Source organism: Gymnodraco acuticeps, unplaced genomic scaffold (genome assembly GCF_902827175.1).
Source record: "Gymnodraco acuticeps unplaced genomic scaffold, fGymAcu1.1, whole genome shotgun sequence".
NCBI lineage: Eukaryota > Metazoa > Chordata > Actinopteri > Perciformes > Bathydraconidae > Gymnodraco > Gymnodraco acuticeps.
In genome coordinates, this window is record NW_022989755.1 from 2,587,453 (window position 1) to 2,610,686 (window position 23,234).

Consider the following 23,234-nt stretch of genomic DNA (forward strand, 5'->3'; position numbering starts at 1 on the left):
GTCCATTTCCTCACAGTGTTGCTCTCTGCTCAGCAGTGGCAGTGGAGAGCCCCAGATCTACTCCCTGCTCACCGCTGACCCTCTATCTATCCTCACTCTCTTATTCTTAGCCCACCTCTTTGAGAGCTATCCGACCCGTAGCTGTCAGCGATGTGTTGTAAGTCCTGACAGCCGACAGTCACTGCCGTCTGTCCCCCTGCCTACAGGAGTGTGACAGAACAGCATCCTGCATCTGCTGCAGCTCAGAGGAGGACATGAGGCCTCTTCCTGAGCAAGCATCTGTGCACCTATATGTATAAAAACGCAAGCTAGGAGAACAACTAAATATGCAGATGTGTGCTGGAATTAATAATAAGACACACATGAGTTGCAAAGTGTGGATGAGAGGCAAAAACGTTGAAAGATGTAATACATAATGCATGCAGCGTTATAGTCATTTATAGAGGCGGGCAAATCATTTTATACTCTATCATCTTGCCAATACTCTGCTTAGAGATCAATCCTTTGGCCTCACTCTTCCCTCTGACAACTAAATGTGGTAAAGTGTTTTGACCCGCCAGGCTACAAAGAGTCGACGCAGCTTCTTCGTTAAAGATTCGTTCAGTCCTTTCCGTCAAAATACATTAGGATGTCTTTGAAAGATATTGGCAATACAATCAATTTGGTTTCAGAATTCCAGTGGGGCCGCAGGGTGCAAGGGAATGTCACACTGTGTGAAAGAGGCTTTAATTAGAGAACAGGAGAGTTATCCAGCTTCAAACTCCTATCTTTGTACTTCTCTCCAATGTCATGCCAAGGTGTCATGCCATCAGTGTGTTAGAAGGAGACAGAGGTGCCACCATGGCTCCATCTGTCACTCAGCGTGAGAGTCTGATGTGAGGCAGGTCTGATTCTTGGTACGGGCCAAATGTGCAGCCGCCTGCAGCGCCACCAGCTGGAGAGGAAGTGAGACTAGAGGAAAGAGTTATTGATGACACATTTCACTTTAAATGTCGCACAAAGACATGCCAGATAGTTGATTTATTGTGTTGCTGATGCATTGCGATAAAGGTTTGCACTGTTGTATTGGTGCCCACTATATCATTAAGAGGTGTGTTTATGACTTACCACAGTTACCAAGTTATCACACGTTGTTTTTAGAACACCTTTTAAACAAATCAAACACACTTGAAGTGCCTTACAAGCAATGGACAGAAATGATGTTGTTTAATGTACGGACATCTCAATGAAATAGAAATAACGAATAACGAACTGTTAAATGTTGATGATTGCAATATACAGTAAATAATAATAATTATAAAGATGACAATAGAATAAGAGGGAGTTCAAATATCATCTAAAACCACTTATCTAGCTTGAATACAAGGTTGTTACCAAATACAAATCATTTCCATATTAACCAACATTGTCAAGTGATCTGTAATTGTATGCTGGGTACCGTCTGACTTTTTCAGCCTAATTGATGTTTATACATATTAAAGGCAAGGCAAGGCAAGTTTATTTATATAGCACTTTTCAACACAAGGCAATTCAAAGTGCTTTACAAAAAATGAAAGAGATTAAGAAAATGGCATTTAAAATCAGTCATTAAAAAGAAAAGCTAATAAAATAAACATTAAAAGAAAAAAGTACATGGATAAAAGTTACAGTGCTGTCTAAGATGTGAATAGTTCAATTAAAAGCAGCGACAAAAAGAAAAGTCTTCAGCCTGGATTTAAAAGTAGTCAGAGTTGCAGCGGACCTGCAGGTTTCTGGGAGTTTGTTCCAGATATTTGGAGCATAATAACTGAACGCTGCTTTACCATTAAAGGACAGTGGGTACCAAGGCATGGCAGTTAGGATAGATCCCATAGACTTTGCCTGCATCTTGAATTTTAACACCATGCATGAGCATGTCTTGGTTGAGCGTAAAGACTTTGAAAGTTTGGCACTGTTTCAGAAATATAATCACAATATGCCTTTCAGTGCAGTTATTCCCCATCATGAGCAAGCAGTGAAAATACATTTGATGACAGCATGCATTGGTGCGGCAAAAGCTTTCTATACCAGGCCAGTAGAAATATGAGTAAAACAGTCAGAAACGGCTCTCTGAGGACTGTTATCTCCATTGTGTCCTCCGTTTTCTTGATCTTAAAACAATTTCAGGCTTGAACCTACTCTCTTTTCTTATCCATTGTGAAATCGCTTTTCAAAGAGCTGAATCCATTTCTGTGGTTGATCGATCCTTCTTGCAGAACTGCTCTCACTGTCTGCCTCCTTGCCTACTGTTTCCACCCCTATTAGTCTCTCCATCATTCACTGTCTGTCTTTTCCTCCCTGTCCTCTCCACTTCACTGTTTGTCCTCTCCGTGACCCGGGCCTGTGTGGTAGCAGGGAGAGGGCCCCAAGCTGCCGTGAAGATTGGTTCATGACCTAGACATGGCAGAGCTGATCAGCTTATAAGCCCTCATTCACAAACGCTAGACAAAAAGTCAAAGCCTGAGCCATCCAGCTTCTGTTGCAAATCTTTGTTTTATATAAGGGCTCTTGAAGCCCAGAGTCGACCTCGAAAAAGACCTTGTGATCAAACATTTGCGTTGTGTCCTATGTCAAATACACAAAGCCGAAGACAGCTGACAGCCTGCTGAATGCTGGCATGAGTGTGTGTCGCAAACTTTCACAAGTGGAAATGACTCGTGATGTACATTTATGATCCAAATATCGAATTAAGACAAAACAAACTAACCATGGTCACGACATTGTGTGAACTGTCATTCAGGAATAGAGGAATAGAAACTGAAGGAACTGCTCTCCACCACTTATTTAGCTCAGGAACAGATAACCCATATTGTTTCAATACAGTATATTTTCTTTAGCTTGGTCAATACATCCAAGCAAAGCAGCACTCGGAGGGGCTTTGAAATACAGTTTTTACTCTATGACTGCAAGAACAAAAGAAGATAAGTCTGGCTTTGATAAATAAATAAATAGAAACTGCCTTCCACTGTGTTGTGGATGTTGCTGGAAGCTTTAAAACAGAGGCCTGGTTTTCAGCATTTGTATAAGTTTAATGTTTAGTTCATATTTTCCTCATATTTTGGCTAATTCTCTAACGGTACGTCCACACGGCAGCGTTGCGTGCTTCAACAGAGACGCTTCCCATTCACTTTGAATGGGGTGACGTCACGCTTTGCCGAACTGCATTGTGGTTCCGTCGTGTCGCTTTGCCTCCGTTACTCGCTTCGAAAGTTGAGAAAAATTCAACTTTGCAAGCGTCTACGGAAGCGCCAGCCAATCAAATCATATGCCAGTACAAGCTCTAGCCCAGTGGTTCCCAACCTGGGGGGCGCAAAAGATTGCAGGGGGGGCGTCAGGCTTCAGATGATTTGGGGCCAAATATCATATTTAGACTTTTATTTATTTAAAATAAAAAATTATACATATAATTGTAACGCAATACATGATTGTCACTAAAAGCCTTTTCTCTACATTACAATAAAATATAAAAAATAATTGATTAATTAATTTGAATACAAATTCAAGTTTGTAGCTATTAAAGGCATAAAAAGACAGAAATGTATAATTCTTTCTTTAATAGAAATATTTCTTCTGCCTGTAAAGTGTCCAAACCAGGCTTTTCTGGATAAGCGCATTTTTTAAACAGTCATTGTCCATGCCCGTTTCAGTTGGATTATTTGTCAGTTGCTCCGATCAGATCGGTCTCCTCCATTTTGTAGATTATTTACGACTTTTGAATCCACATAAACACATCGGCAAAATCCGGCTTACTTTGAGCATGTGTTTTAAACAGTGTAATCCCTTTGTGAATTGTTTCCACTTGCACCGTCCTTTAATTTCTTCATACAGCGGGAATCCAAATGAATTAATCCTGAGTCCAATAACCATCAAAGTCACTCCAATAGTGCTCCTTAATTCCACTTTCATCGTCCTTTAACAAAATACTTCACATTCATCCAGTTTGTGACAGTAGTTGTAGTATTTTTGAGACTTTTAAACTTTAATTACCGCGCAACTTCCAACAGGAGTCATTTGGGGGGGCCCTTGGGAAAAAAGGTTGGGAACCCCTGCTCTAGCCAATCAAACCGTGTGCTTGTGTGTCCGTGGCAGGAGATTAATGTGATTGGTTGTTGGTCGCACGCCAGACACGCCCACCGGCAAGCTGCACGCTGCCGTGTGGACGTATAGTAACTCTTTCTCTCACTTAAACTGAAATCTTCATATTATAGTACTTTAACTTCGGTTGGAGCAGCTGAGGCACAGCTGAAACATGACACACGCATGACATCGCATCAAGCATTTTAATTTGTTAGCCACATCTCATTTTCGTTAGTATTGCATTCACTTGAGACTGCATTTTATCTTCTATGCCATGATTTGACTTGTGTGTAACATATTCCTCTGTTTGTGTTTTAGGTACCAGGACATGAGAAGACATATTGGCTTTGAAATCAGGGACATGTGGTACAATCTCGGTAATTTGACCAATTTTGCTTCACAATTGTTCAGTTTCCCTTGTATCCAAAGAAAGTTGTTGTTATTTGTTTTTATGATGAAAGGCCAATCAAACAAACTCTGCAATAGAACTCCAGCAACACACACGTGTTTTTCTTAATAATGATTATCTGCCAAACTACTACTCTAGCAATTATTATCAGTCACATTGTACAAAACAGCAGATAAATATAGCAATCCATGTGTTAATTAGATTTGTGTTGTGTGATCAGAGAGACTCAGCTGTCAATTCTCAATGGAGTGAAATTGCGATGTGTGATTGTAGTGTTAGATTGGGCACCCGTGCCTCCCTAACAGTCTTCTCATTGTAACCTACACCATCTGACCCCTTAATAAGATCTTTCCACCAGATTGGATTCAATCATTCACTGTAATTAATTAGCCTTTTGCTATTTTTTACCTGAAGTTATATACCGCATGATTTTGTGGATAATTCGGATGAGAGACTTAATAAACATGTGGAGCCAGATTTTGTAATATCAATTAATTGCAAATCTGTTCATGCCCAACTTGTTAGGATCAAGAAGTTTTACTTTAAGCTAAAATTTGTTGTGTTGTACTTTCCATTTATATGCAAATATCTCTTTTTTTCCTTTTTAAGGGCCACACAAAATAAAATTCATTCCCGAGATGGTGGGTCCAATCCTGGAAATGACGCTGGTTCCTGAGATCGAGTTGCGAAAGGCCACCATCCCCATCTTCTTCGACATGATGCAGTGCGAGTTTCACTTCAGATGCAACTTCCAGCAGGTTCGTCCTCTCAAACATAACAGAAAACACTGTAACAAAATCACTGTATGAAAAGTAGCGGATGGTTCTGTTGCAATTTGAGCAGGAGTTAACACATAAACAGAAAAAAGTTCAATAGCCACAAGCCTTTTTTTTATTCTCATGTAAATATCTCATTTTGTTGTGCTCCGATTATCAACAGCCACGGTAAGTGAAACTTAATGTTATGTTCCCGTTCCCAGGCAAATTTAAGCCTTTCTGCTTGAAGAAAATCAATTTGGCTACAGCGGTTCAGCCATATGATGTCTCAGGCAGTTTTCAGCCTTGTGATGTTTATGTGGGTAGCCAAAGTATGTGAAGCTTATTGTACTTGTATCAAAATGTAAAGCAGCACAAAGGCTTCCTGGGGTCAGCTGGAATTTGTTGTCCTGTCTCAGACAATGGTAGTTAAACTACCCTCCCTCTCTGAAGGGAGAGGAGCACTGATTATTAAATCCATGTGTCACTCAGGATCTGACTCATTGGAGGTGAATGCCACTTTCCAGCCTTTCCCTTTACTAAAATGTGATCAATTTCACATTAGCCTGACCCCCGTTAATGCTGTACGCTGCTAATATGTCCTTAACCGACTCTCTCTCCTTTTGTGTTTGTTGTAAATCCTGGGCTTAACAGAGGGCAGCGTTGGTATCTTCTCTTACTTGGTAGCACTTTCCTCTCCTCTATTTTATTTTATTTAACACACCAATAAAGAAGTCAGTGAAAATTGGTTTGTTTCAGCACAATAAAACCTGATGTTATGCAGCTGCTACATACAAATATCAGAGAAATAAGGTACATGCATCACTGTCAGGAGCTACCGCAACAACAGAGAAAAGTAAATAGGATGTGTGTCAGGATGCAGTTTTGTTTTGTGTTCTAACCAAATTGATACAGATAATAATGAGATTAAAGAACAGAAAACACAAGCTGAAGCAACCAGCTGTGCTGCAGGAGAAGGGCGATTAAAGTGGAAGCACAGACTCCCTCAGCCAAGCCTTGATGCAGCGAGAGAGCCAGAGTGAGACGGGGAGATGGCGTTAATGAATTGAAAAATTAGCTACACTGATTATTTACGCCTGCTTTGTCTAATTGCAGTTTGAGAACGAGATCATCACCAAGCTGGATCACGAGGTGGAGGGCGGCCGCGGAGACGAGCAGTACAAAGTTCTCTTTCAGAAAATGTAAGTGCTGATTAATGGGCAGGATTACGCCCGAGCCTCTCTCAAGTTAGGTAATGCTAATTGCAACATGGCACGCCTCAAAATAATCACAGAGCGCTGATGATCACGCGACGATCACAGCTTGCCACTGTGGTATTTGCTTTGAGCACTGTCGGATGCTAACTCTGCCTCAATGGGCAAAAAGAAACAGATTGCTTCTCTCAAATCTTTAGGTCTAATTCATGCTTTCACATTTGTTTCTCTCTCTGCCCCTGGCTTCTCTTCCTCCTCATTCACGTGTACACACAGTTTACTGGAGCACTGCAGGAAACACAAGTACTTGGCCAAGACGGGCGAGAACTTCGTCAGCTTGGTGGTGCATCTGCTGGAGAGGCTGCTGGACTACAGGACCATCATGCACGACGAGAACAAAGAAAACCGCATGAGCTGCACCGTCAATGTGCTCGTAAGGCGCCTTCTTTTTCTCAGTCTCTGATTACCCACAATCTGGATAATGATGACAAATGGAATCCCCCTGCAAGAATGACATGTAGAATCTATACATCATTTACCAAATCTATAATATCAACACCTAGGCATCGTTCATAAGCGTTTTTTGTGGCTATTTTGTAGCGGCACAGAAGAAACAATAACAACCACATGTCACAGTTCATTTTAAGATGTTATCACATAGCGATTCACATGCAAATCCTCTCCTCCGGGAAGTGACATTTCCTTTTGGAACACTGAAATGTCACATGAGTACTGGCATTGAAAAGACTAACGGGTTATATTTAGCATGAATCTGACTCATGTTATCTCGATGCTGTGCCAGGCTTGTGTCAAATGAATTTGTTTATGTTATAGCCGGGGGATCCTGATGTCAGACACTGTGCTTGTCTTTAGTAAATACTTCATGTCTTCCTGCCGCAAGAAAGGACCATATTTATTTGTCTCCATATTTTTGGAGATTCAGTTGTCACCCTGCCAAAATAATGTCCTTTTAAAAAAGTTTAAAAAGAATCTACAGTGCAGTGTAAGCATGATACACTGAACTTTTTGTAAACAGTATGATGACAGTGTTTAACTGGAAGTCTATGAACCATTTTAATTCATTTCAATTGTTTGTCTCTTTTCATCCTGTAGAACTTTTACAAGGAGATAGACAGAGAAGAGATGTACATCAGGTAAGTCAAATTAGGCCTAGTGCCTGTTAAGCATGTATGAATCTTTAAGCCATCAAGCCTTTTACAAACATTTTATAAACATTAACATTAGTATTCAGTGCTGTGAAATTCAGTTAAGTTTTATATTTTACCCATCATAGATTTATTTCTCTACATGTTGTCTCCTAGCCGTCCACAGATATCCATAATAAATGATTGGATGAAAACAATTTTTTTCCATTTCCACAATCTCACGAGTTAGAGTTTCCCACCTGTCTGTCAAGCTTTATTTCAGGTAAAGCTGGCTGTCAAGACGCGTCAGTCTAGCAGAGTTAACTTTCTGTCTGTTGTTCGAGTTAGAAAGACCCATCCAGACACGACCCATACATCATTTCTTTTTCCCGCCAGGTACCTATATAAGCTGTGTGACCTCCACAAAGAGTGCGACAACTACACTGAGGCTGCCTACACTCTGCTGCTTCACGCCAAACTGCTCAAGGTACACAGACACAAATGTGACCCGCTCTATCGAAATCAGTCGGAAGTCGCAACGGCTCATTTCAAAATAAACGTGGATTTGCGTAAAAAACAATTTTTTCGGGGTTCGGGTGTTTTGTTTGATTTTAAATAAGCAAAGTCTTGGCTTTCAGAATATGAAACTTTTATTTCCAAAATCACACGATAAATACATTTTTGAAGCTTGTAAAGGGACGAAGACAGGCACCTCTCACTCGCAATCTGCTCTTCCGCAGCGCCGCCCCCCCTCCCTCTGGCTGACATGATGAATGTACGCGTATAGTAATCATAAATAACACGGCAGGGTCCGTTACAGTTTGTTTTCATCTGATTTCAATTAAACAAAGTCTTGGCTTTCAGAATATTAAACTTGTTTCGGCAAATTCAGATGATAAATACAACTTTGAAGCTTCGGCATAATTACAAGCGGAGAACGGAGTAACGTAACGTCACAGCAGGCATAACAACAGCCGGTGTTTCTCGTGAGGGTTTTCCCCGGGAAACAAACACAATACACACAAACGCAAAATTACCCAAACACACACACACACACACACACACACACACACACACACACACACACACACACACACACACACACACACACACACTCGTGAGCTTCCCCCAGACCAGTAATCCAAACGAAAATATCTTCCCTCCGTAGTATTTTGATAATTTGCTAGCCGCTAATAATCAATCAGATCGATGGATTCCAGAGAAGAGGAAACTTTGAAGGCCTTTTTCTCAAAATGATGACTCGGTGACAGTCATTATATAATGTGACATATTTCGCTTAATATTTGGAGTACAAAAACAATCCTGATATCATTAGAAAGCTAGGAATCTCCTCTTTCCAACAGTTTATACAACTCAAAATGTGTCTTCGGGTCAATGCGACTGATTTCGATAGATAAACAAAATATAAACAAAATGTACCGAAGCATACTCACAGAAATGTTCTTCAAACAGAACCCAAATACACTGTTAAGCTATTGTCAGACCGTTGGCATTTAACCTCAGGCATTAAACAAGTGTGTCCGTGGTTGTGGATGTGTACAGGATTTAGAGAGATAAGGCCACATCCCCTTTTAATCCCACCATGGCATGAGATGGCTGCTAAAAGGGCAGAATTGCTGAGCAGCATCTTTTTCACCTTGCCTAGTCGATGCAAATCACACAGAGTATCTGATCCTTCCTGAAAAAAAAAGCTGAGGCATAGTTTAAAGCAGCAGCCACCTGAGGTGCTTCAAGATAAAGGTGTACTTTTCCTGTCCTCTTTGTCAGCAGGAAACAAAGAATCCTCTGCTGTAAATCACATTGCTCTGTGCAATGCACCTCGGGTGAGATGTGGTAAAGTCGGCAGGTTTCTACCACACCTTTAGTGCAATGATATCTTAAATGAGATATATACCCTATCATAAAGCATTTCTTCCAAGATCACACCTTTTTGCTTAATGTGTGGAAAGTTGTTTTTTATCTTTGCCAAAAAAGATGTCCTATTCGCACACAGGGCTCCTCACACAAAGTATGCAGTGTCTATTCCCAGACGGGGTTCGGTATACCCTGAATTTGGAGTTGTTCCTCACTGCCTTTTTTTTATCTAAAATGGTTTCACCCTACATCTCATCTGCATTTGCATAAATAGCTGGCTGCATCCGCCCTTTGTACAGGTCCCGACAGGGGAGAGCGAGCTGTGACTGAATCACATTTCCCGCGCCGAGCAGTCACAGTAGCATTTGCAGGAGTTGTTTTTCTTATTATTATTTTAATCCTGCTCATATCTCTGCAGCTGTGGCGTTCCTGATCATACCTTCAGAGGGGGATTCACTATTATATTGGAAATTGGTTCATTTTGTTCAACTGCAGTCTGGATAAATCCTTTTTTCTCCAATAAGCGGGCCCTGTGTAATCTCTGAAGTCACTGTCCTCCCTTTGTATTCCCACACAGGCATGTGTAAACAAGCTTGAATGAGGACGAATGATAGATGCGTAACGCTGCTTCCATCAGCAGTAAACACGAGTAAAACTGGCTCCAGTAGTAATAATTAGTCCTCCAGTAGAGTTCCTGCAGCAGTGCTTAATAAGGTTTGAACAATTTCCAGCACTTTTTTTATAGTCAGAGATGTATCAGCACTTTAGTTTTGTGGATGTCATCAGCCATCCATGAATAAAGCGAGATCCCTTTAACTCTGTTCAAGCTGTAAAGGAATCGATAACCTAACCCAAAGCCTCCCAGCATCCCTCCTCATGCCACAGTAACGTGATGTGCAGAGCAATTACTTTTCTCACCCATCTCCTGCACAGGGTATGCAAATTCCTTGGCTTTGCTATTCAAATGTAACACTCATACGAAAACTTGGACCGGATTTCACACAGATCTCATCTCTTCAGGTTACTCACAACACATCAGAATCCCAATTAAAAACTGGCTGGTAATGAATCGGCCCCGGCAGCACGCACAGGATTATGCTTCCTCGACACGGAGGCCAATCAGATTGTCCATCTCCCCGTAAGCCACGCTGCTCTAGCTTGTCAGAAACCTCATTATTCTCCATGCTGGGTGGAGGAGAGGCATGATGGAGTACACGGTCAGCACAAAAAGCAAGCACCCGCAGTCATGTTGTTTCTCTTTTTGCACCAGTCTTTTTTATATTCTTTACAAAATCAAGAACAATTGTAATGAATAAGATTACGCTGCTGCGTGATATGACTCTATTATATCAGATTTATATTTACACAAGCAAAGCTTCTCTCTAATCCCATAGCTCCACATCACTGGTGGGCTAGCCGACTGGAACACTTTATTTCTTTCTTCCTTTCTTTATTCCCTATTCGCAGTAGTACTAGCATTGGCTATTCTTCCTGGGGTCCACATACATACATTCCAACGTCAAAAAACAGCTCATCTCATGTAATTAACAAGTACCAAGTGAAAACAAAACATGATAATGCTTTTAACCATCTTTAAGCCAAACAAAATCATAATAAACATTTTAAAGTAAAACCATATTGTTCCAGCTAATATAACAACAAAGCATAATCCATAGCTTTGAGTGATTAAGTAATACTACACCACCAAATTCCTTTTATCTAGTTCACTAAACATATGTCCTGTGTTTCAGAGATGTACATGTATAATGAGCATGTTGATAATCAGTGTTCAAGTGATTGACATCAATTTGTATTTGTTAAAAAAAAAAATCTCCGTTACCTTTCCTAAAGCTGCTAACACACCTATTGGACGACTTTTGAGTTGTAGGAATACATAATTTCCTACAACAGCAAGTATTATCCACAGAAAGCCATGTATTGCACCGATGCTCTCTGAGCCATTCAATATGTATCGACACATGTTTCATTGCCCATGTCTCAAGTTTCCATCTTGCCCTGTCAGTTATACATCAGTCGGAGCCATTTGCATCGGCTATAAATCACGATCGATTCCCTGTCACATGTTCCCCTTTTACTCCGTATTGTATTGCACATCGTTGACCCCAATGCTAACTTGTCCTCTGCAGTGGTCCGACGAGCAGTGTGCAGCCCACCTGACCCAGAGAGACCATGCCGCCACTCAAGGACAGCTTAAGGACCAGCTCTACCAGCAGATTATCAATTACTTTGACAAGGGCAAGGTAAGATACACACATTCATTCTCCCACACAGACGGACACTCACAAAGAAGCAGAAGGGTGGTCATAATCATGATAAATCCTGGACTCTGAGGATGCTTTTTGGTCGCTGTCATCTCTGTTAAATACCTTTTTCTGGCAAGAGAAGAAGAGCAGCTCAATATAAGTTTTGTATTCCTTTCTGGGGATTGTCAATAATCCTCTTCTTTTAGCTGATGCTCTTATGGACAATAGCGCGTATCAGACACCACACATGCATTAATATGACTCTTTTGTGTTGTCTCCTACCTTTTCATAAAACCTTATTTCCTGCTGTTTTCACCCGCTTTATCTTTTTTTCTTCATGCCACTTCAGTGAAGTACTTGATTATCATCTCAGTATGATGCCATCCCATTGGGACGTGCATAGCATGCCAATTGTATAAACATTGGATAGAACACGTTCTAATTGCGTAGGCCCTGGTCACTGTACTATTCCGCCACACTCTTCATATTTTCTTCCAGTGGAGAAAAATGTGTTTGAGCCGGTAAGCTGAGCCTGGAATGGGTCTACAGGACTGCAGCCAGAGCTTCTCAGAGATGATGTCCCTAGGCATGTGTCATCAGTGCTGGGGGGCAGCCGCCACTCTCCAGCAAACTGTCTCTCAGCAGGATATTGCCAACAAATTGACAAGAGTTGGCTAAACATGCACACACAAACACAGCAGAGCGATCAGGAAGTGTTACAGTGGCTGCAAGAATACACCAACACTCCAGGGGGGTGCTCAGTTGTCTGAGAGTGTCATCGAAGTCATCCAGAAAGCAGACCCAGATGGTGATGCCACCGCCACCCTCACTGATGGCAGCCTGATCTGAGTAGCAGTCTGGACTCAGTCCATCCCAGTCTGGCCCAGATCAGTTCAGCCCGATCTAGTCCATCAGAAAAGCCACTTGGAAGCCTTTCAACATGTTTGAGTGGCTCATATCTATCTGTGACACCACTCCACCGCATTGGATGAGTCTCGAGGGGAAATGCAGCACTATACAAAATGTTAGTGTTTCAGATGAAAAAATGTAATAAAAATATTTACATTTAAAAAAAACAAAACACATTTATGTATTTTCAAAGGGCTTGTTTTGAATGTTATTGCCTGGGAGAGTTAATTTAAATTCAACTGGCTGAAAAGGGAATGCTTAATCTCAGCTTGAATATTGATAATTAATTAAGTTACTAACTGTCTCGGTTTGTTTATGTGCCCAATAGATGTGGGAGGAGGCAATCATTTTGGGAAAGGAACTGGCTGAGCAGTACGAGAATGAAATGTTTGACTTTGAGCAGCTCAGTGCATCTTTGGTAAGTAATAATGATATGTTTTCATAGGATCACCTATGAGCAGCATATTTTCCTAACACTGAAGCTCCCCTTTGTGTATCTCAACAGCGAAAGCAGGCCCAGTTCTACGAGAACATAGTGAAAGTTATCCGGCCAAAACCAGACTACTTTGCCGTTGGCTATTACGGCCAGGGATTCCCCTCCTTCCTACGCGTGAGTACTCACATCAACATACCTCCCCCGCAACTCTCAGCACTCCACACATGGCTAATAGCACAGCGTGGGTGAGCCACTTGTCAAAAGAGATGGTCAATAGGTTTACCAGTGCTTGCTTAGTTCTCATCCTCAGTTGCAGTTTGAATCACACGTTCTCGCTCCCAAAGGATGGTGGTTGTTTTGGAGGGATGCACTTGATAAGCATCCCACCTGATCGAATCCTCACTGACGGTTCACTCACAGGAAGCACACTGTGAATCATAAACAGCTGTTGCATGGGTGGGCTACATAGAAGATCAAGAATATTGTGCTGGACGGATGACCGAGAGTGAGGGGAAAAGTGTGGAAATAAAACCATGAATGCAAACAATGTCTTTCATTCTCACAGCTATCCCTTCTATCTATCTATGTCCAAATCTGAGTGTTTGCAGCATGAATCACATCACTGCAGGAGATTGCCTTTAATGACCACAAGGAAAAGCCCAATCTTTGTTTGTCTGATCAAAAGGCTGATCACACTGCCTTTAATTCCATCACCTGAACATCCTTTTCTCCAAACCGTGAGCGTGGCCTGCATCACAAGTCCCCTCACCCCCCTGCACAACAACACCATGGACCCAATACTAAGTGAAAGGAAGTGAAACGGTCACATTGTAAATTGCTTTTGGAGGCTGCTAAATCATGCATTATAATCTCACAACATTCAGATCTAATCTTGTTTAGATAGTTGGAGCTCCTTACAAGTGGAAGCCATCTTCATTTCTAAATTGACCGCAATTAGTTGGCCATTAATCATCATGAATACGAACACTTAAACGGAATAATTACTCTGAAGTCTATTCAGAACTCCTGCAAAGTATACTTGGCTGCTAAACCTGAACTGATGTGTGCTTCCCCTCCAAATGTCCTGGCTGGCTCTGTGCCAATCTGATCACAGCTTATCACAAGTTTAATATTTGTTTAACAGCCGTTTGATATCTCCTCACCGGCCGTATTCAGTGTCTGAAGAGCTACTGTTTGCATATCGGGTGTCCTGCTCTGTCCACACATCCGTTTTTATTCAAACACAAAATATAATTGTGGAATTTTTTTTTTTGGCAGTGCTGAGGAATTGCTTGCTCTGAAACATGTTTCTTGTTACAGTACAGCTGTTTTCAGGCTGTCATCTGGTGATGAAGTACTTTTTTTCTCACAAGCAAGACACTATTTCCTTGACTGAACCTCACTGTTTCTTGTGCTCATACATATAACACACATATAAAATCACCTATTCAGTTTTTTTGGGATGCCTCAGTCAGAAAACTTCAACAAGACATCAGACAGGAAGGGCTTTTAAAGAGACAAGTGCTCAAACAAGGCTTTTTATTCAGAGGGTGAATGCAGGAATATTCAGACCGACAAGATAGAAAATCAACATGTTTATTGGATCACATGTTAGTATGTGATCCAGTAGAAACCCAGAAAGCATGCTTGAACTGGAAATGATCATAATATGTGACCTTTAAAGTGCAGTTTCAAGCACTGTGATCCTCTGTTCATACCATTTTCATTCTATTACGAACAACAACCATTCCACAAGGGTCTTTTACGATCTCCATACACCCCCTCCTAACCTCTTTCATCTATCAGGGCAGGAACTCCATTACAGGCAGGGCAAGCTGCACTGGCCTAATCTAACAGGCTGCTTAGAGAGCTTTCAAAGGACATCTTTGAGTTCTCTTTTCTCTACTTCTTTTATTTTAAATGTAGTTTAACCTCACCTGAATTACCCCGGGCAAGTATATCCAAATTAAAAGGAATCTGAAAATAATTTACCATTCATTGTTTTGTCTTTGTTCCTTATGCTACAGTAAGGTATCGTACAAGCTGGTCTTAAATATGTATCTATATTATGAATAAAGCATATCACATTTTATCCTAATGGAGATTGAGTCACTTCCATAATAGCTATTACATTGCTGTGAGAGCTCTGAGTCTGCACTCCCTGTTGATATATTTAATAATTATGTTGAAAGATTTCCACGTGAGCACAAAGGGAAGTGTTCCAGTGTGGGTTACTTATTAAGATACATATAGTTCGGAGACCTTTTGTTTCACACCCCATAGTGCTGTTTATGTTGCTACAGTACATCGCAGTGTCCTCCGGGAGAAGTCAATTATGTGAGAAAATCAATACTCTGATAATGGAATGTTGTATCCACCCCCTTTAGAATTGATTTTATGCAAGAGTGCTTGATTCCGCTGCTTATGATTTATTAGTTGTTAATGTGGTTAGACACAAGGGTACTATGCTCTATCTATATCATGTCATTTGTTCAGATCTGAAGACGTAAGTAAGCCATTGATCCCAGTTTTCTTCTTTTGTATGTAGTTTTGTGTTCGTTTCCATTGGTGCGTTTATTTAGAGACGGTTAAAGTATTCCAAAATGTTGTAAAGACATGCTCTGAATATTTCAAGTCGTCATTTTAACCTTGAAACTCAGTCCATTGTCAGAAAGCTTTTAGAATGACTGTTTATTTTACCATTTAAACACCTTGAAGTTATTCTCAGAATTCCAAAGACTCTACAATTGTGTCTCTCTGTTTGCATCCAGTCTGCGTATTTCTCCTCCACTCCCTTATTTTCCTATCAATGCCAAACTTAATCTCTGCACTGAATTTCCTGTGAGCACTCCGCTTAAAGAGCAGTTGAGGGTGTGTGGAAGTTGGTTTGAAATATGTATCCTAACACAGCCCATTCAGAGACACTCGGATATCAGCCGTCATGTTCTATCATTCAAAATGTTCCTCAGACAGACCCCTGAGCACTCTCAGGGAGATGAAGGAACGTTCCAGCCTCATACATTTTTAGGAGCACTCTTCTTGTAAAGCTTATCTATGTTTTCAGCAAAAACAAAATGACCTTTTTCTCAGCCTCTGCGCCTGTTCAAAATTATGTGATTCTACAGTAGATTGATAGGAATATCAATACATTTTGTAGTTTTCCAGGAAATGTTGTCTGCCACGAGGGTCAGGGAATGTGGTTCAATTGAACTTTATAACATTGCAACAATATAAGCTGGTGCTGCTTTGTCATCTAACTATATGAAATCGCCTTTCAACCCACCGGCTAAGGAAATAATTTAGCATGAATTAGTTTGTCAATGACAGGGATTTGCCAGAAATAGCCAGTGTAGGTGTGAGGATAATAATAACAACGATAATCTTGATACCTGGATTACTGCACTTCTGACCAGAATGCACCACAACATAATCCACATCTCCTTTTCCCTTATGAATAAGTATACAATATACAGTGAAGGAAAGCAAATTAGCTGAACTCAATTAAATGTAAATGATAAAAAAGAAAAGCTTGCAGTTGTTGTTTCAGACAAATGCAGCAGTGTATTGACAGACTCATTAAACAGATTCTCCTGCGGCTCTAGAGGAAGGATTCTGGATATAAACTAGCTTTGGTCAACTTATCTGTCAAAGCTAATTTAAAAATGGCCCATGGCTATTTCATGGCTGCAATTCCTTTAATTAATTTGGGAATTGCGAGATGTGCTGTGCATGAGTAAAGGTTGCACAGTGTGAGCTATTGTGCAGTGAAGGTTTGTGAAAGAAAGAAGGAAATGTAAAAAATGGCTCAGCTATTCTCCTTAGGTTATATCCATTGGAGAATAAGCAGCTGATATGGGGAGATGGCACTTCTTCAGTTGCTAAGATTTTACATCACATGTTAGAAAATGGCAAGATGTAGGAACCATTAGAGTGAGTTGAAGGCATCTTCATCTGCTCTGTAGTAAGCAGCAGCCATTAGTGAAAGGGCCCCGAGCTAAATGGTAGCCCCCATTTGCAGTGGTTGAGTTTGCTAAAACAGAAGTCCTCCCCAAGCAAGCCCACTCTCCAAACTCAGCTGGGATTGACTTGTCACTGAATTGGTGCCAAGAACTTTCCGTCACCATCATTTCCAAGTATTTAATATGGAGATTATGATAATGCATTTTAACCCAGCCGCAGTACCGGGCCAAGTAGATTTACAAATCAAAGCCACTCTCATCCATGTAGCTTTATGTTAATATTACGGTTTTCTCACTGTCCCACGTCTGTCCTGACTGCCATCATTGTATGAATGTTAGCTATTGGAACTTATCTCGTGTGAAACGCTCTATAAACTGACCCTGTGTGTTGTCAGTGATGCAATATTCATAAAATGAGCACAAACTACCTTACAGTATGTCCACATAAAGTGTGAATAATATCCACTGCTTCTTGCATTATTTGGTAAATGCCCTCATGTCATGTCATGTCCAAGTTCTCACTGTTTTCTTTGTTGTGCTTCAGAACAAAATGTTCATCTACCGTGGCAAAGAGTACGAGCGCAGAGAGGACTTCGAAGCTCGTCTTCTCACACAGTTCCCCAACGCAGAGAAGATGAAGACAACCACACCGCCCAGCGAGGACACAAAGTGTTCCTCTCTACAATGTATCCTCAGCATGCGCCCTTAATTCACTTTTTTCAATAGCAGGAAATACTTTTTTTTACTTTTATCACTTGTTTTTTTTTTAAGTCATTCAGTGCAGCCATATTACTGCCTGTACACCAGATGAAAGGAAATGCATATCAACAGAGTATTTTTAAAGCCGGGAGACATGGTTTTAATCAATATTAATATTAATACTATAAATAAAACATACTTTAATTGCCTTTTACTGTTATGTAGTACATGAGACAAAATGCTTCACAAGTATAAAAGAAAGACTTGATTTATTTATTGAGTACGTTTTTGAATTACATCATTTATTTGCATAGTAGTCTTGTATATATAGTGATAGTGTATTATGACCCGGTTCTAATTGATGTATTCCAACTATTTTTGAGTTTCATTTATTCCCTTGATGTTTCTGCTGAAGACATCCAGTGTTTCACGGTTAAACCAATCCTCGACCTGCCTGCCAAGTTCCAAAACAAACCCGTCTCTGAACAAATAGTGAGGTAAGCAGAATATCTTACAATTACAGAGTGTGTTCCTCAAAGTTTGCATTTCAACACAGCGAGCACAATGTACTATCCCCAGTCACTCACAAACAATTTAGAGAGCTTGTGATGACATGCAGATGTGAACTAGCAAATATTTTTAGTGCGCAGTGTCGTGGGCCGCTGTGGTGAAGCGATTACATCTCAATGTAAATGCGTGTCTGTGTAGAACAAACAGTGGTTGACCTTCTTGTTGTTTTAGTGGTTATTAACTTCCGCCAGCCATCTGCTATTAGTCACCGGGCCAAGTACAACACTGGTTCTCTGACATCATTAATACCATTGTGTCGTGCAGCGGGGCCACGGCAAACAGCGGGGCCCCCTGCACTCTCTCTTGTTTGTCCAATCTGTACGCCAGCCATGCACTGCGTCAGTCAGCTGTGCAAATTCATTTTGATATGCCAACCCAACGCATCAATGGACATAATTAAAATAAGACATTTATTTGGAGAACCTTTAGGCAAATATACCTGCACACTGATCTTATCACAAGCCTGAGGCCTTATCCCCCCCCCCTCCCCGCAGCAGCCTGTTGGCTTGTTTGCGAACTGTGTCTGATTGGAATATGTAACTCTGTTAATAGCCTAGATTAGACAGCGGTGTTTGGAGAGTGATAGAGGACTGTTCCACACCAAGTGTCCGTCCGTCTCTCTGTCCCTGCCAGCTAGGCTCTCTCTCTCTGTTTTCTCTCTTTACTCTCTCATCCAGTGCAAAGGATCAGCGATGCATAGCAATGAGACTGAGCCGTTTGAGCCATAGGGTCACAGCAACAGGCCGAGCACACCCCCTCCTGACCTTGCTTTGTTCAGACCATGCTACTGCATCATCTCTCAAGCCCGTCAGTTAATGGCTTGTAAAAAACTTAATTGGGGCAGCACTGCCGATTTAAAGCTACTTTAATAATCTGTTTATTCGATCAGAAACTTTTTTTTCTTGGTTAACATATTTTTTCAGCTAATTTGGGAGTGATTCTCATCATGTTCATTAACTGTGTGTTGCCCTTTGTGACTAACCACAGAAAGGAACATGTGATTGCCGGTAGAATATAAGCAGCTCAAGACCTGAGCACAATTTCTCTTGAGTTTGAATACCAAAAACTGTTAATTAGCTTACATAAACAATGCTTTTAAAAAACCTCAAACGCATCCCATCTGCACACGCTTATAACTGCTACTGTACATTAAATGGGGAGCAGTTTTGAAATCACTCTGATTCCTTTCATATATTATTCATAATAGTTTGCGAATAAGCAAAGCATGCTCTCCGAAACATATGGCATTGTTTAAGTCAGGGGTGCCCAACCAGTCGACCGGCAAACTGTTGCTCGGAAATCAAACATGCTCTTGAGTTAGTTCAAAGCTTGAAAGGGCAGCTAAGCAACACCAGAGTACTACAGTCACAAGAGCCATAACATATCTCAAAAATACTCTCGGTTCAAAAAAGGTTGGGCACCCCTGGTTTAAGTAATGCAATATGCTTAACATCTCTGTAGCTATTTCCCCAGAACAGTGTGAGTGTAGATTACTGTAGGCGATGCAGGCAGTTGAATAATATGTAAAAAGAGCAAGCCATGTGTCTATGTGCGAGTCTGTATATGCCCAGACAGCTGCTCCCACACCATCCTTTTCCTAGTGTGAAAAGTCTATTAACCTGATTTGGCAAAGTTCATCCCCGCTAGTCATGTGCCTCTGTCACGTAAGCTGCAGCTTCTTTTAATGTCTGACGCAATGTCTGACTCACCTCAGGTACTACCAGTGACGAGTGTGACCCAAAAATGAATGTATTTGCCATGTGGAGCCATGCCTCAGACAGCTAGTCAGAACCCAATGCTAAATACCACAGTTCCTGGGGGGGCTGTCCTGTGTTTGACCTGAAGCAAAGCAATCAACCTTTGAATCACGCCGTAGATTGCCCATAACAGTTTTAATTTACTCAGCCTCTGATTTTCTTCCTCCCCAGCTTCTACACAGTAAATGAAGTGCATACATTCCAGTATTCCAGGCCAGTGAGGAAGGGGGAGAAGGACCCGGACAACGAGTTTGCGGTAATTGCCCTTTGTTTTTTCTAAAGGGTTTAATGAATTATTTGTTAACATAAGAATCCGAGTAAGCATAAGGTTTATGCTCTTTTAAATACATAAGTAATAATAAAATTCTAAAAAAAACATAATCGTTTTAAACTATAACATCAGAAATGTAGTTACTTTTACTTTTTAGTGACAAAATAGTTTAATCATTCACGGTAAATAAAAACAATAAACCACACAAACACGCAAATGGTCAATATATTTCACAGTGATCAGTTCCACTAACAGGACAAAAAGGTTGCACATCTGCGAGTTGATATAGTTATAAGTTGGGATAGTTACAATAGGCATGATAATGATGTGCAATAATTGGACAGTCCTCCATGGTGCTGAGATTCAGCAACTTTTGAATTGTGTCTGTTTTCATCAGATTTTCTTTATCTAGGTTTTCTTACTTCTATTTTGTGATGGATGTTGCTGTATTATTGTTTTGGATTTATTTTTGATGATTTAACACATTGTTTGTTGTTTAACGAAGAACAAATCAATAGGGAAGTGGAGCTCATTAAACAAGGTAAAACTGAGTTGCAACCAGAAGATCTAGACAAAATAAAATTGTTGACAGGAATTTAAATCTGGTTGCCTAGTGCAACTATTACTGAATTATGTGTTGTGCGCTCTTAATCCATATTGCAAAATGACAAGCTTGACAAAAAAGACCCAATCAAACTTCCCTGTGTGTTTACCATGTCAGGGTGCATTTACCTCATCTTTGACTTACTTAGAGTGACAGGACTCTCTGTCATGAGGTTTAAGTGATATCTATAGCTTGACATATTGCATCCGTCAAACCTATTAAACATGTCAATAAACACACCTCTCTCTAATGCAAGCTATCAGCTCTGAAGCTCATGCTCTAAAAATGGGGGTAGTATTATTCATCCACTACATCAATACATGGTAAAACTCTCTGCAAGTGAATCATCAGCTTCTTTGCTATATGTATTTCTTTTTATCTAGCCACATTTTTACAATCATCTCACACATGAATTTGAGAAATAAATGTTAGCAGCGGATGAATTGCGTTGGAGAAATGTGAAACTGCTTTATTACGCTTTATACCGGTTGTTTGGATTGCAGGGACCGTATTCACGGAAAATGACATGGTGTGTTTTAAGATGTAGAGTCATTATTTTATCTCCATCATGTTTTAGAGGAGATTACATCTAATCTAGTGAGTGAGCATTAATAAACTGCGTTCCAGACAGGGAGATGCACACCTCCATCCACCCCGCTCCCCTATAATGGGATATGATTGAACAACCATTACATCATCTTATTCACATTCAAGCAGCAACAGTCTGAAAGCTTACTTCAATGTTGTTTGGCACAAAAACATCAGCAAATGGATGTGCCCAAAGTGCCTTGCCGCGTCAGTGTATTACTGGCTGCGTTCTGATTTTGTGTCTTTGTCATTTTGTCAACAGAACATGTGGATCGAGAGGACCACGTACTCAACAGCATACAAACTTCCTGGCATCCTGCGCTGGTTTGAAGTCAAGTCAGTCTCCACAGTGAGTATGAACAGCCTGTGTACCAGGCAGGCGTCCTAATCAGATAAGATCTGCTGCCCTGCGCAGAGCCAATCGATATGATTTGTCCACTTAAGCTGTATAGACAGCCGTGTGGACGCAGGCATGCCGCGCCCTGGACTAACAACGGCGCACGTTCTCTCTGCCAGAGGGCCCACATTGATTCTGCAAGCACTCCTAAAAGACTGTTTCCACTGGAAATAGCAACACAGCACAAATACAACTTGGGGAGAGTTCACTCTCTGTTGATTTTCCTGTAATAGAAATACCTGGATTGCTGTATCGAAACCCCGTTGATGAAAGGATGGTCTAAAGGCTGCAACAAATGACTCTGAGTGTTTACTGGAGCACTTTGAGTTCACACATTTCCCCTCCATCCCACGGAAACTGCATTCAAATGTTATTATTTTAGCTCTGTAGTGACTAATTAAAGTCTGATGTCCCCATTTTGGATCGGGATGATGTCTGGTGGAAGAGGGAGTGTGGAAATGAGTCCAGTGAGTTTGAGCCCAGTATCACTTAGATACAAATACACCACTTAGCGTGATTAGCCCGGCTAAGTGTTATGCAATTACTCTTTATTTGGCGCTTTGATTAGTTACTCAGTTGTCTGTTCTAAAGTAAAGGGCACTTTTCAAAGGTTATCTTAAGCCAACATGTTAAACTACAGTTTTCTCAGTCAGCATTAACAGTTGTCGAATAGCACCACATGACACACACACACACCAGGCAGCCTGAACATTTAGCTCACTACAGGGGTCCTTCTCGTCGCTACAACCTAAGCACAATCCCCTACTTACTCCCAAATCCATTCTGTAAAGGGCTATTCTCCATTGCCTCACTAATTCACAGCAGAGGCCTCTTCCTTCAGGCTGGGTCAGAGCAAACTGTCAGGAGCAGCTTGCCCTCCAGATGAGCCAGGGAGAGGCCGGGTCCCCGAGGTTGGACTCTCTATTTAAAGCTTAATGACTCGGCTGACATTCACCAAGCAAAAGCATTCCATCTGAAAATGCATTTTATCAAGCTGGCCCAAAACATACCAGCACAGATCTTATACATATCACAGTCTTATATTTTTGCAACAATCCACTCCAACAATCAGTTTTTCTGAAATTCTTACTAGCAAGCTGCAAGAATTTGATGTATTATTAGTTTGCCTCCATGTGAAATCACACCGATTCAGTCATAATTTCCGAATACAAAGTATTAAAATGTATGTCAGCATTTCATTCATCTTTTCTCAGAATTCATATTTTGTTGACATGGGAACCAACATTCCCGTACTCATATGTGCTATCCATCTTCATTCGACATTTG

At 40.9% G+C, this 23,234-nt stretch overlaps 1 protein-coding gene across 1 annotated transcript in view; it reads left to right on the forward strand.

The window, feature by feature from the left end:
• The window catches only part of dock1 (dedicator of cytokinesis 1), a 184,517-nt gene that overhangs the window by 147,359 nt on the left and 13,924 nt on the right, over positions 1-23,234 (forward strand). The window contains exons 32-44 of the mRNA XM_034212611.1: positions 4,414-4,472; positions 5,114-5,262; positions 6,376-6,461; positions 6,750-6,906; positions 7,587-7,627; positions 8,015-8,105; positions 11,641-11,754; positions 12,995-13,084; positions 13,172-13,276; positions 17,606-17,747; positions 18,176-18,257; positions 20,259-20,343; positions 21,813-21,899. Coding sequence (XP_034068502.1) covers positions 4,414-4,472; positions 5,114-5,262; positions 6,376-6,461; positions 6,750-6,906; positions 7,587-7,627; positions 8,015-8,105; positions 11,641-11,754; positions 12,995-13,084; positions 13,172-13,276; positions 17,606-17,747; positions 18,176-18,257; positions 20,259-20,343; positions 21,813-21,899 — 1,288 coding nt within the window. The remainder of the gene's footprint in view (positions 1-4,413; positions 4,473-5,113; positions 5,263-6,375; positions 6,462-6,749; positions 6,907-7,586; positions 7,628-8,014; positions 8,106-11,640; positions 11,755-12,994; positions 13,085-13,171; positions 13,277-17,605; positions 17,748-18,175; positions 18,258-20,258; positions 20,344-21,812; positions 21,900-23,234) is intronic.